The following is a 14,468-nucleotide window of genomic DNA, read 5'->3' on the forward strand; positions in this document are numbered from 1 at the left end:
CAGACTTATCGTAGTGCCTGAGTTCTGGAGAAATCCTGGTTGGCCAGCCTACCTCATTCTCATCAGTCCAGGCAACTGGGCATCTCCAGGCAGAGTAAACACTGAGTTGGCACAGCGCTGCGGCCTCAGGATGGGGACTCTGTGCCCCGCAGCGGCACTGCACAGAACTGGCGCCAGAGGACAGCAGCGGGCGTTGGATTACACCCAGATCTCAGGGGTAAGGGCGGGCTGGGTCTGCGTGCTTTGAAGGACAAGCGATTGTTAGGGTCACAGGAGCCTTGGTGATAATTGCTCCCCACACCAGGGGCCAAGAAGCTCAGTCAGTACGGAGATTTGGTGGATGGGTACAGCCCAGGGAGGCTGACTTAGACCTTTACCCACTAGTCCAGGTGGCGTGAGGTTGGGGTGTGGGGTTGGCGTTGCAGATAGGGCCAGGGGCCCCGTGTCAAACCCTACAAGGCTTTCTGAGGTTCTATTTTATCTCTACTTTCCTTACCCAAGGAAGCTCCGCTCAATGGAGGGCATGCTTGCACACTCTGAGTGCCTACAGCTCATGGTGCATGCCTGGAGGCTGGGACAGGTGCCTGGGGGAGCTGATTTAGGGTTGGGGAAATGCCCGGTCTTCATCCTGGCCAAGCACCCTGCTAGGCTCTGGTCTGACCGTCTGGGGGCAGGTGTCGGTGGAAGGCAGTGCGATTCAGAGTCCTAATCTCTGCCATTTTCGTGGATTTACTGTGTACAGGACTCTGTTGTTTCACCTATATGAATGCTCAGGCAGCCCTGTGGTCACTGCACCGTTATGAGATGCACTTGACAGGCGAGAAAAGCTGGGTTGGAGGCTAAAGGAGCCCCGCACTTCTGTGTAAAGTAGAAGTGCACTTTTCCTCAAACAGCTGGCCCCCGTCTCTCAGAAAATGGTCATATTTGATTTTGTTAGGACAAGACCTTTCACTGCCTCGTGCTGCAACATTGCTGTGATTAATATACAAATCTATAAAGTGCAAGGCCTTGGCCTCGCCTAAGGTGTGCTCTTGAGCCCGGCAAAGTCTGCTTTTTGTCCTGCTCCCTGAAGCAAACATATTAACATCTTTTAGCTGTTTCTCCTGGCGTTTGTCTCCAATTTCCTCCTCATCCATTTTGTATATTATCTATCTTAAGAAAAATGAAGATTTAGCTCACTCCCACGTTCTCTCCCCCACCTGCACAATAGATCCCTGTTTTTACCTAATAAAACATTTGCCTTATTATGACTGTAGATATTCCTCAGTGCAAAATGAAGTATGTCCTTTAATCTCACCGTCTCCTGACAGAGCTCTCATTGTCTTGGAGTCTCAAATTCCTTTTGTTCCCCTTTGGCCCTATCTGCCCAGCATCCTGCTGATGCTACCACTTCATGTGTGCTGAGCACTGTTCCAGGTGCCTTCTGGTGTCTCACCTGATCCTCCTGACACCTCCAGGATATGGACACATGGACACATTGTTATCCTCATGCCACAGGCCAGGAAGTGCAGACTCACAGACGTTAATGAAACGGTTTTGCTAAATACTGGCAGAGAAAGGAGTGAAGTCCAGGTAGCCCCACACTCCTAATATTTTCCTACATTTCTTTAATTCTACTTTGTGTATAGTGTTTCCCCCTGGATCCCTCTCTTGTCAGGATTCTCCATCTTCCTCTTCAGGCCTAGATTGAAGCTGCTGTTTCCTGGAATTATTTTTGTTCAGTCCCTCATTTTGCTGGAGTGTATCCTCAAAGTAGCTTCCTTAGGAAGGGCACATACATTTTTTTTTTTTTTTGCATCATTGTAATTCTTCATTCTGTCCTCTGACAATGTTCAGTGTCTTCAGAATTCTAAGAGTTTCCAGTCTAGAACTGAACATCCAGCCTGTCTCCTAGCAACCATTTATTTGTTTTTAGGATAAGCATTCTGATGTCATTCTGATTCCATTTTTTGGGGGTGTGATTTTTCCCCCCCTCCTTTTCGATGTCAGGGGGCATTTTATGATTTTTTTTTTTTTTTTTTTGGTGTGTGTGTTCTAAAATTGCACAATGACGGCAGTATTTTTTTTTAAGATTTATTTATTTATTTATGCAAGCACTAGGTACAGTCAGAAGCGCGGGAGGGTGAAAGAATTCACCAGAGTCAGAGCGGAGAGCAGAACAGGCAGACTGACGAGACCCCCTTCTTTTTTAATGGATAGATAACATTTCACATGTTTTAATGGTTACTCATGGGAATCTTTCTGAAACTTTCTTCTGGTTTCTGTTTTCCCTGTTTCTTCACAGTTATGTTTCTAGCTTTTTGGTCCTTATTATGTTTTGGGGTTCCCTTTTCATCTTGAGGGCTTTCTTGGAATACCTGGTGATCCTTTTGTATCTGTGTGTATTTCAGAATAAGGTACAAAAAACTGGATGGGTGGTTGAGATTTGTTGACTGCTTGATTTTGTTGAGGATGATCAGTTAGGAAACTCCTGGAGAACCTCCAGACTGTTACAGGGCAACCTTAAAAAGGAAATGAAGTGACCCTGGGATGAATCCTCACCCTCACACTTAAGGACTCAGGACAAGACTCAAGGGCAGGCACATAGTGAAAAGTTAATGAAAAGGTTTGTTCATAAGGAAAATGAGAAGAGGAAGAACACAGAGATTAATTAGTCAATATGTCCTATCAGTAATTCTGTCTGAGCTGGGACCCTGGGTGCTGAAGGCAGGCAAAACGAAGAGCACGCAAGCACACATGTATTCAGTTTTATACCACGCATAGCTACTTAACTCCACCCTTAGTTACCAGCAGCCCCCTTCAGGAAGTTGAGAGTCATGGCAGATTCATGGCATGATGGGAGTTGTAGTTCTAGGCACCTGCAATCTCTTTGGCGTGGAGGTAGAAGTGGAGTCCATAAAACACCAGTGGGTGGAGTTCATTCAGGAAACACTGTTAACCCTCAGCAAAACAGTACATAGAACTATTGTATAGTGGGCATTGTGTTTCTCCAAAAACAAACCTCTAATCTCCAGGGGTTCCCCTAACCAATTTCCTTTTGTGCAGGGGGTCGGGGGGTGGAGAGAAAAGCCACAGTTTTGGAATGGACTTTTCAATGTTGCCTTTCTGCTCCTCTTTCACTCCATCTGGGGCTTTGGGATCTGCAAGCCTCTCTGGAATTTTAAAGAGAAAGTCCCAATTCATTGACTACTTAGAGGCTCTTCGTCCATTCTCATTATCAATGAGAGTGTGGATTTATTTTCACTATCATTTAAATCAGATATCTGTGGGGGAAGAGAAGATGAACAGGGAAGGCCAATTTTTCAAATGGAGTCAGAATTTGATATCATTTTAAAATGAAGATATTTCAGTATCTCCCACCCCATGAGCCGTAAGACTCTTAGGCTGCCAAGAAATACCAGGAAAGAGTCAGTGCATGCTGACCCCACCCTACAGCACAGGTCAACCTGTTTGTTTCTGGGAGTGGATCAGCCTCCCTGTCCTCACCCAGGAAAGACGCTTGCCATTGGATTTGCTACTCTTACATTCCAGCTCAGATGCCTCTTTTCTGGTTTGCATTCTCTTGACTTGGGGGTTAGAATTTCTTTCCTATCCCATGGTCCTGGGCAGGCATCATTGCCCCCAAAGAATTGCTCATGGCTCTTACTGTGCCCCGGATAACAGGGAGAGTTGAAGAAAAGCCACACATCAGTTCTTAAGGAAACTGTGTGCTCATAAATTAATTTTTTCTGTAGATCGGAAAATGGAAGGGATTCAAAGCTGCTGGCTACTCCTTTTCGTCAAGGAAGCCTCAAGGACTGCTCTTATCAGCACATTCTGAGCTTTCTCCCAGAGGATCCCAGTGCTACTTGCAGGGATTGTTAAGATTTTCTGCCCTGTACTCTTTTGATTATTGTGGGAAACCCCAGCTCTTCCCACCTTCTTCAAGCCTCTTGAAGGTCAGCTCAGCCTCCTGCTTCTTGCTGGAGTCCCCTTAGTTCATGCTTTCCATACATTTGTATTGAATACCCAACCTATGCCTGACACATTGGTGAGGCCAGGAATCCAGGAGAGATTGAGAGGCACTGTTCTGGCCCCAGAGAGCTTCAAGGTAGTTCTGGAAAAGTGGAAGATGCATTAACCATATTTCCAGTAAACTAGATAGCAGTTGCATTGCAATCTCTTGTTGCTTAATGAATACCTGGGGCAAATCCTCTTGTAATTTAAATAATTAGCTTTTGCTACAGATATGTGTCCGAGGAATTTGTCTCCTCTGGGTTCTTTTGGACTTTCCAGAAACATTTCCAGGCTTTATTAACCAGGGCTTGCCTGGAAGCCAGCTGCTCTGAAGATCTGGCTGCTCCAAAGAGCTCTAGAGCAGGGAGGGGTACTGATGGTGCCTGTGGTTTGCAAAGGTGAGATCTGTGGCCTGTGACTGGGTTCTGTCTCTTGAAACTTGTAGGGACTTTATTCTGCAAAGATTATTGGCACCCACTATAGGACAGGCATTCCATTGGGTGTTACACTTCCAGGGATTTCATAGGCAGCCACTTCCCAAAGTTTGATTCAGGGAGCCCTAATTACACTGGGACGTACTAAGTGTAAATGTGGGGGAAGGAGTGATTCCCTGGTCAGATGCTGGTTTCTCTGTGTCAGATGAGGTCCTGCTGAGATTCATAGTGAATCCCCAAGAGGGGCTAGAGCACAATCTTCTCCAAACTTCTTTTTCCGTGAATTTGTTTGTGTGCTTGTTTTAATCACAGTGAATATAGCAGACCAGTGGTCTTTTGAGCAGGCTCCAGACCATTCCGCCGGTGACACCCAGGACTGTTCTCTCCAAAAAGGGGTCTGTATTTCTACATGGGCTACTTAGGGCAACTACACGAATAGAGGGAGGGCAGCAAGGGGCTCTGGGGTCAAATCTCATCTGCACAGTATCACACCTATAGCTTAAGATAATAAATTGACCTAGAGCCTCCCTGGTGGTGCAAGTGGTTAAGTCTCAGCACTATGAAGCTATTGACAGCCACTGCACAAATTTGATCCCTGGTCAGGCAGCTGACCTACATGGAGCAGCAGAACTCTCCTGTCTCACCCGCTGCTCCCCTCAGTAGTGTATTTCTGTTGATCTGCCTGTTCTGCTCCCCACTCTGTCTCTGGTAAATCCTCTTGATACACCCCCCCCCGCCCCCACCACACCACTGGCCTATACCCCAGCTCTTGTATGCATAAATAAAATAAATCTTAAAAAAATGATAATAAATTGATCTAAAGGTGCTTTCAGATGTTGAATTTCCAGGTCAATTGTATTCTTATAATTGCGTTTGTTCAGAGGGAGGAGTCTTAGGGGCGCATTAATCTTCATCTCATGGTACCAGCCCTGAAAAGAGCTGAACTTTCCTCAGGAGGTCATGTCCCAGGGGGAACCCTAGAAAAATTCCCTTTCTGGGTCTTGCTTTCTTCTGATGAGGGTCTGGATGACAATGGTATCCAGTCAATCACTACCTGGCAGCCTCCAAACTCTCTGGTGCCCCCTTGTGCCCCCACTTAGTGTCCTTTGTCTGTCTTATTTATTGGTTCTATAAAAGTTGCATTAGAACCAAGGGTTTTTGAGGCTAAAATGTTTGCAAGCCACAGGAAACCCAGCCCTCGGCTCTCTCGTGTCCTGTTCTATCTGTTCCAGTCAGAGATTGGGTGCCCTATACCTGCATAATCACTTGTGGGGGAGAGCAGGCGCCCCTGGCAAGTGTGCCCCAGAGTACTTTCTGAGGAACAAGACCTGTGGGGATGGCACTTGGCCAGTGGCCTGGGCTTTGTCCCTCACTTCTATTTCTGGGTATAAGTGACTAGTGACTGAGAGCTCTGTGAGGGGAGGGATGGAGGAGCTGACCAAATACCCGCTGGGGGCATCAGCAAAGTAGAGACCCCCCAATTTTTTTTTCATTTGTAGGAACATCAAGATTTTCATCATGACAAAAAATCAGAATTTATTTTTGGTTTTTATGAATTTATTTAATTCACAATTTTTATTATGAATTAAATGTGGATGGCCCTGGGAATCCATCTGCTCCTCAGTGTGTTGGGGGTCTGAAGGTCTTACGCTGTCCTGGGATCCCCAAGACCCCCTGGTAGAGTTTAGCTTTCAGAGATGTTACCTAAAGGGCCCGCTTTCTTCTAACCTTTAGTTTCAGCTACACAAACTCCCTTCTGCCCCGGGAAGATTCTTCAAATACTTGCCCATCAGCAGCCTCTCAGAGAGGAATGTTCAATGAGGCTGTGATGTCAAAGGGGCCCCAAAGACAAGGCCTGGGCCAAACCCAGCCTGTTACTCATGGCCCACAGCAGAGTGGGCGATAAGCAAAGCAAAGACTCAGAGAGAGCTTGGCCCTCTGGGCTCCCTGAACAACCCAGGCCATCGTGTGGATTGGCTCTGCGGGGAGAGACCGTTAACTACTAGGAACAATGAACTTGCAGACACCAGGGCCCCAGTGAAGGCCAGCGCCAGTGGCTCTTGCATGTCCACACCCTGATCAAGCTTCATCAGGATGTCAGAAGGCTCCAAGGAGAGTTTGGGCCACCGGGGCCTGCCAGTATTGGGCAAGGCCTGCTTAACCACTATGGACAAAAAGCTTAATGTGCTGAATGAGAAGGTTGACAAACTCTTGCATTTTCAAGAAGATGTGACCGAGAAGCTACAGAGCGTGTCCAGAGGTCTGGGCCACTTGGAGCAAGGCCTGCACCGCCTGGAGGCTTCCCGAGTGCTGGGCCCAGCTGGGGCCGACCCTGCTCCCCTAGCTGATGTGCAGGCTGGGTGGCCAGAGGTCCTAGAGCTGGTGAGAGCTGTGCGGCAGGACGCTGCCCAGCATGGCGCCCGGCTTGAAGCCCTCTTCAGGATGGTCGTGGCTGTGGACAAAGCCATTGCTTTGGTGGGGGCCGTGTTCCAGAACTCGAAGCTGGTGGATTTCATCTTGCAAGGCATTGTCCCTTGCAGGGGAGGAAGCCTGGTTGAAGGTGCTGCTGAGGTTGGTTACTGCTTCCCTGCCCGGGGCCTTCTGAGTGGAAGGGGGGCCCAGTGGCGCTGGTAGGGAGACCGGCCTGATGGCAGAGTTAAGAGAGCAGGAAGACCATTGTCCCCTTCTTGTGCTGCTCTCATTATTTGTTGATTGGGAAAGGAGAGATGTTACCCAAAAGGCCATAGATGGATTCCGGACAGGACAACTGGCTATTCTCCCTAGGGAGGTAAAGAGGCAGTACCCTGGCAAGGACTGTGGGGCCTTGGGCAGCATTGGGGCACCTAGAAGTGGGGGATATAGGGGCCACTGAGGATAGGAGGATGGATCAGCTTCTTTCATATCTCAGTCACTTCTCTTTTCTAGTCCTTCACATCTGGCTGGGAGACAGATGGGGAACGTGAGTTTACCCTCACAGACCCCCAAACCCTCCTCCCCTTCCTGTTCCCAACCTTCTGTCCCAGAGTGGGCGGAGTGTGCAGCTGCCTGTGGAGAGCTGAGTGTTGACAGTGACCCAGGGGGGACTTAGGCCAGGCAGGAGCCGGAGCCTGGGGGTGGAGTGTGGTATTTCTGGAGCAATTGTTCCCAAGGATTGCATAATCAAACCCGCGCTAATGGAAGCTTGGCTGGCATGGGGGTGTTTGTGTGTGTGTGTGTTTGTGTGTGGGGGGGGCAGGGTGGTGGTGGGGGCGTGTAGAGCAACACTCAGTTTGGGAACAGCTAAGGGTGAGCCACTTAGCAACACTCAGACAGCCTGGAGTCACCATTTCAGATCCCTGGAGTCACCACCAAGAGATAAGCTGGGCTTAATGGGGTCTGTGGTTGACTCTGTCAGCTACCAAGCTTTGAGCTTTCAGGAGTGAGCCTGCAGGGAGCTGCCTTCCCCCTCTACAACACTGGCCATGCTCACCCTGCCATCACCGGCCCTTTCCTGCCCTGCAGCTTCTCCAGAGCATGACCCCTGCCCCTAGACTCACTTTCTGTGTCTCCCCCGAGAGTGTGGCCTTCAGGGGAGATGTGACTTCTGCTCTTGCTACTGGTAACCGACCTCAGCTTTCAAAAAGAAAATTAATCTCATGCACATGGTAAAAAAATTCAAGTGGTAGAAAGATACTATGTTTCTCTCCTGCTCCATCCTCCACTCCCCCCGCCTCTTCAGTTCCTATAACCCTCCCACTCCAGTAATCATAGGTGCCAGTTTGCTGCGACACCTCCAGTTATAGTCTGTTTATCTTTAAGCTCATTAGCATACAAATCACCTTCTTTGTCTTCATATTTGTACCTTGAAAATTTCCTCAATTCTTGAAGTGGCAGAGTGCCCCATTTGGGAGGGGATGTGTCTTAATTTGTTAATCAGTCCCATATCACTGTTTGTTTATGTTGTTTCTCATTTTTAACTATTATAAATAACAATGCAGTGACTAATCACAGGCTTGTGAGTTTATCTGCAATATACTCCAAGATGTGGCCATGCCAAGCCTAGGGGAAACTTGTGTAGATAAAGCCAAACTGACCTTCAGAGAAGTTATTACAAATTAGTCTCCTGCCAACACCATATGGGAATACTTGTTGCCTCCACTTTTGCTAACAAAGAATTTATCCAACTTTGCACTCTTTTTCTGACTGATTGTTGAACACTGAGGTCTTATTGCAATGTATTTAAAAAAAACATTTTAGCATGAAGGATATTAAATACCTTTAACAATGAAGATCATTATAATGAACCTATGAGCCTATTCCTGAAGGTCAGTGTTGATTCCTCTGTTCCCACTCTCATCCCCCCTCCTGGTTATTTTGAAGCAAATTTGACACCTTGCATCATTTCTTCCATAAACATTTCAGCCTTTATATCTAAAAGACAAGGGCTCGTTTAGAAAAGATAATCACAATAGCATTATCATACCTGAAAAGTATGTATCTTTTATTAACTTAATACTACCAAAGACATGGTTCAAATTTTCCTGATTGTCTTATACTTTTTTAAGTTTGTTTCAGTCGATAACCAAGTAAGACAATTGTTCACATGCCTCTTAAAGTTAACTCTCTTTTTCAGTTGATAAAAAATTTTAGACTTTTTATTATAGAGAATTTTAAATATAACCAGAATTAGATCAAATGTACTATCTCATTCTGGTTCAGTTTGTGCTTCTTTCTTTTTTTTTTTTTTTTAAGATTTATTTTTTTTATGCATGCAAGAACTGGGGTGTAGGCCAGAGGTATGAGGGGAGGGGTGAGAGGATTCACCAGAGAGGATTCACCAGATTCACCTTCAGGACAGGCTGGTGTACTGAAATACACTGCTGAGGGGAGCAGCGGGTGAGACGAGAGGTTTGCTGCGCCATGTGGGTAGCTCCCTGGCTGGGGATTGAACTCATGCTGCGGTGGGTGTGGATAGTTTCACAGTGCTAACCCCCTTGCACCACCAGGGAGGCCCAGTTTGGGTTTCTTTTACAAGAAGTTTGAGCATCTGTCATGGATTTAAAACCTCATGTACATTTTTGTGAAATGCCAATTCACGTCCTTTTGTCACTTTTTTATTTCGGTTTTTTGCTGTTTTGTAGGAGATCTTCATACATGCAGGAAAATAGCTATTATACACGTTGCAGCTATCCAGGCATTTCTGAAGGAGAAAGTCATAGAACTTTCTCTTTTCTGAGTCCTCTGTGCTTCTTGTCTCTGTGCTCCCCCGGCACACTATTGCTCTCCCCTCTGGTCTTAGTGCTTGAGGCGCACACCTGTCACTAACGGCGGGTCTGGGGATGCTTGTCCAGGAGGCTGTCAGCTCCTTCTGGCTCAGCCGAGGCCTCTGCTCCTCTCTCTCTACCTGGGCCTGGGCTGGGCTCACAGGAGTTGCCCGAGGATGGGCAGGGAGCTGAGACACAGCCTAAGCTGTCAGGGGACACTGCAGGAAATAGCATGTTATGGAGACTTTCTGGAGCCCCTCTTTGTGTTCCCTAAGAGTGTGGGGGATAGTAATCATCTGTGGAATTGAATTAAATCCTAGCACTGGCTGTTAAATTTGATCGTTTTGCCAGAACTTGGTGAAGGGCCTCCTCAGGCCGCTTGGGTGTCATATTGAATTAGATTATTTCGAGAAGCCAGGGGACGCTTGTGAAGGATGACTTCAGGCTCAGCGTTGGGGCGTTGACTCCTGGACCCAAGTCACGGACAGGCTGCTCAGAAGACATTAGTCCCTGGGATGGCGACTGGGGTCTCTCCCCTTTGCCTGGATGCACCAGACAAGGGAGGACCAGAAAGTTGAGGCCTGAAGACAAAGCCCCGCTCTGTGTGTGTGTGTATGTGTGTGTGTGTGTGTGTGTGTGTGTGAGAGAGAGAGAGAGAGAGAGAGAGAGCCATCAGGCGCCTGTGTGTGCACGTGTCTGCCTGCACCAAGGACAGAGGGAGGGAAAGGACAATTTGTGTCCAACAAGGTCTGCCAAAGGACAGTCTGTACCGGTAGGGTAAACTCGGAGGCAGCTGGTGATAATGCCTCCAGTTTCCCCAACTCTGGGGGTGGCAGCACAGGGTTTGTGAATGGGGCCAAGGGAGAGGGCTCTGCGGAGCAGGGGTCGGGGCCATGCTGGTGGTGATCATGATGGCGGCAGCTAGTCTGAATATAATGCCCAGCACTGGCCTGTGTGTTCCCATTAAGAGAGCAAGGCCGGTGGCCTAAAATCCCAAAGGGATGAGACAGTAATAGGATTGCGAGAGCCTGAGAAATAACTGTGGAACCAACCCTCATCCTTTGTGTGTGGGAGATGTTTGAGGGAGATAAACCCCCTCCAGAGGTGACAAGCTGCTCCAGCCCATTTTTGCTCTGTGGGCCTAGACCTCACAGATCCTGCCAGTTTTTTCAAGAGAAGCTAAGAACCTAGAATTTTTTTCTAATTGGTTTTCCTGAGGTATATTTTACACACAAATGGCACATACCCATGCACACACACACAATATGCACATTTTAAGTGTATAGTTCAACAGATGTATACAACCACCGCTGCAATCAAAATACAGAACAAGTCTATCCCCCAAAAGGGAACCTAGAAATTTTAATGTAAAAATCTCCCCAATTTAAAAGGTTGGTAACAAATCTAAAAAACTTAGATGCTGTACAAATCAGAAAAATTTGTCTCTAGCTGTTTTGGGGCCTCTGGGCTTCCAAATTAGGGTGCTCTGTGGTCAAAACAGGAAAGGAGTCTTCAGCAGGCAGTGATGTGAGCAGGAGTGTGAGCCCCTGTGACAGGTACCAGGAGCCCGGGATGGCACTAGTTGAAGGCTCCAAACCCCTAGAAACACTAGGTCACCTAGCAAGGGCCAGGCCTTCTAGAAATATTTGCACTTAGAAATACACAGAGCCCCAGGCTGTTTCAGAAACAAGAGCACTGCCTGGCAAGGACCATTTGCAGTCAAGGAAGAGCTGCCGAGAGATCCCCGGGGTGGGCTCCTGGGAGGCTGGTGGCTCTGTCTTGGGCAGGACTGGTCACCCAGCTACTGAGCTCTCCCCAGTGGCTGGCACAATTCTCAGGACAGTCCACAGATCAATGTCCCCAACACTCTCACCCACCCTATGAGGCAGATATTATTCTCCCCATTTTACAGATGAAGAAAGTAAGATGCAGAGGGGGCCTCCCTGGTGGCTCAGGGGTTAAAGTCTCACAGTTATAAAGCTATCGCCAGACACTGCAGCATGAGTTCGATCCCCAGCCAGGGAGCTGACCCACATGGCACAGCAGACCTCTCCTGTCTTCCTGCTGCTCCCCTCAGCAGTGTATTTCAGTGGCTTTGCCTGTCTTGCTCCCCACTCTGTCTCTGGTGAACCCTCTTACCCCCTGCACCTCTGGCCTACACCTTAGTTCTTATATGCATAAATAAATAAAATAAACCTTAAAAAAAAAAAAAAGAAAAGAAAGATGTAGAACAGTGGAGGATCTTGCTCAAAAGTGGTGACAATAGGGTTGAAACCCAGCAAGTCTTTCTCGAGAGTCAGGGGCAGTGTTCCTAGCTGTACTGTGGTACCAAGTGGGGTGACTGTGAGACCCAACACACCAGTGCCCTGACAGATGTGGACTCGATGGTGGCACTCTTCCCCAGAACCCAACCCTAACCAGCGACTCATCAATCTGAGTTTGCCATGTTAAGACGGTATTTATTTTCCAACCGCGGTCAGGGCCGGGTCTGCCCCTCGCCAGCAGTGGTGGCAACATATTGGAAAGGGCTTGGCAACCTTGGGAAAGCTTCCATGTCCTTACCTCTAAAATGGCAAGAGCAGTAGTTCCCGCTAATAGCACATGAGGCTCCGCTGGGTAACCAGCTTCCATCTCAAACACAGGACGGCCCACAACAGACGTCTGCGGCCTGAATGGTGTGGTTGATCGGTTTCATGATTATTCTTTCAGCACAAAGAGCGCGTGGAAGAGAAAGAAGCAAAACCAAATCATGCAGCGAGCACCAGGGGTGTGCAAGCCGAGACCAGGGGGCCCTGGGAAGGTGAGGGGGACCCCATCTGCTTTACCCCACATCACACACGTGGCAGGTTCAAATATAAATAACCCCGATAACAACCAAAAGATTACTGGGAAACTGTGGGAATGTGTATTTTTGTTTGTTTCCCAGTTATTTTTGTGCTTTACGTATGTCCCGCTGGCCTGGGATAGAGAGTCGCTTGGCATATACATTATGTGTCCAACTGACATGTATTTATTTTCCTTTGTTGTAAATTTTTATACATTGCTTTTTTTTTAAGTTTAATTTAAAAACTAATTTTGCATAATGGCCACATGGTTCCAAAGTCAAATGAATAAGATGAGGTATAGTTTCCCGGCATCCTGTTTTCCCCCCATATGCAAAAAGTTTGTACCTTATTTCTAGGCCATGTTATCAGTTGTTACACACACACACACACACGCACACGCACACACACACGCACACCACATACATACTCCCTTCTTAGATAAACAGAACCGTACCCTCCACCTAGCTTTTCACCCTTTACAAGATGACCAGAAATCCCTCTGTATCCACAAACAGGTATTTGCTTCCTCCTTGTTATAACCATGTGGCACTCCTTGTACCAACCAAGCCCCTATTGATGGTTTGGACTGTTTCTAGTTAGGTGAACACACTGCACTGAGTGGGCCTCGGCATATTCTTCATGTTGGCTTCAGGACTGCGTCCTCCTAAGGGGAGTGCGTTTTCACCCTGCCTGTTTTCCTGCAGAGAGCCAGAAGCCTGACTTGCCAGAGAGGGCGGCAGAGAGGCTGTCCCCACTCAGCCCTTCAGGGATGGGATCTGACCTCTTCACCCAGGTAGAGGCCTTGCCAGAGCAGGGGGATGGCGTTCCTGGCCTGACCCAGCCCCCTGGCCACCTGCTGCTGCCCACAGAGGCGGAAGCTAATGGAGCATCCAGCAAGAAGCCGGAGACTAACCCGGAATTATCTGTGGCACCCGATCTGGTCAGTGAAGCCCCCGCTGACCAGGAGGCTGCACTGGTCACAGAAGAAGGAGCTTCATCCGACAGACCAGATCCCGATCCTCAACCCTTAGAGGAAGGCATGAGGCTGACTTCAGGACCGCCTGCCCAGGCCAAAGCAGCTCACAGTGGTGGAGAAACATGTCCAAGGTAAGGGATGCTCTTCCAAGCTGGGCGAGGGAAGGAATGAGCTACAGCTCCTCAGCTGGAGCAGGGCCAGGGACCACCTGCTTGGGTTGTGCCTCCACCATCTACACAGCGCTGGGTTGGCCTCCCCACGGGAAGACAAGACAAGGCCGCTGCTTTCTGGAGCTTAGCGCGCAGTTCTCTGTGCCGACAAGAGGTTCTGGTTTATTCAGTCTGGAGTGAGGCTCAGGCATGTCTTTTATTGGCTCCCCAGGTGATTCCAATGCAGAGCAGCATTGAGGATCCCTGAGAATTAGCACAATAATAATAGCTCAAAATGACGGGTTCACTGTACATGTCCCCTGTACCAGGCATTGACCGAGGATTACAGGCATCCTATCGTTTCATTCTTACAACAACCCCAGAAGGTGAGTGTGGTTGGTGTCCCTGTTTTATGGATGCGGGAACAGGCTCAGAGTTCTCAGGTCACACAGCTAGGGATTCATAGAGTCTGAATCTGATTCCAGAATCTGCCCCTAAACACTGTGCCATCCTGCTTCATCAGGCCTATGTTTAATTAAGCCCTAAATATGATGGTGGGGAGAGAGGGATGGGATGCTCAGAGGTGGGAGGGCGGTGTAGGCTGTCAAGCCAGGGGACTTTCAGGAGATTTGCACTTGGGGTCCTGGACCTCAGGGGTGGGGCTGTGACCTCACCCTTAGGATGCAGCCTTGGGCCTGCCCTCAGCAGACTCTCTGCAGGAAAATAAGGATGCAGAAAACCAGCTGAGCACCAGCCTCCCTGTCCCAGTGCTCACCTGCCATGGGGGGGGGGGGTGGCCGCACGCCCAGGCCCAGGGTGGCCACTGGAAGACACTGTGCTTCTGG

At 48.4% G+C, this 14,468-nt stretch overlaps 1 protein-coding gene across 1 annotated transcript in view; it reads left to right on the top strand.

Moving 5' to 3' along the window:
* Window positions 1-6,524: 6,524 nt before the first annotated feature.
* Window positions 6,525-14,468, top strand: part of MYLK3 (myosin light chain kinase 3) — a gene marked incomplete at both ends in the record, with an annotated part of 31,308 nt that continues 23,364 nt past the window's right edge. Inside the window, 3 exons of the mRNA XM_084257461.1 lie at window positions 6,525-7,001; window positions 12,383-12,473; window positions 13,203-13,605. Of these exons, the coding sequence (XP_084113587.1) occupies window positions 6,525-7,001; window positions 12,383-12,473; window positions 13,203-13,605 (971 nt within the window). The remainder of the gene's footprint in view (window positions 7,002-12,382; window positions 12,474-13,202; window positions 13,606-14,468) is intronic.

Source organism: Talpa europaea (genome assembly GCF_964194135.1).
Source record: "Talpa europaea genome assembly, chromosome: 16".
Taxonomy (NCBI): Eukaryota; Metazoa; Chordata; class Mammalia; order Eulipotyphla; family Talpidae; genus Talpa; species Talpa europaea.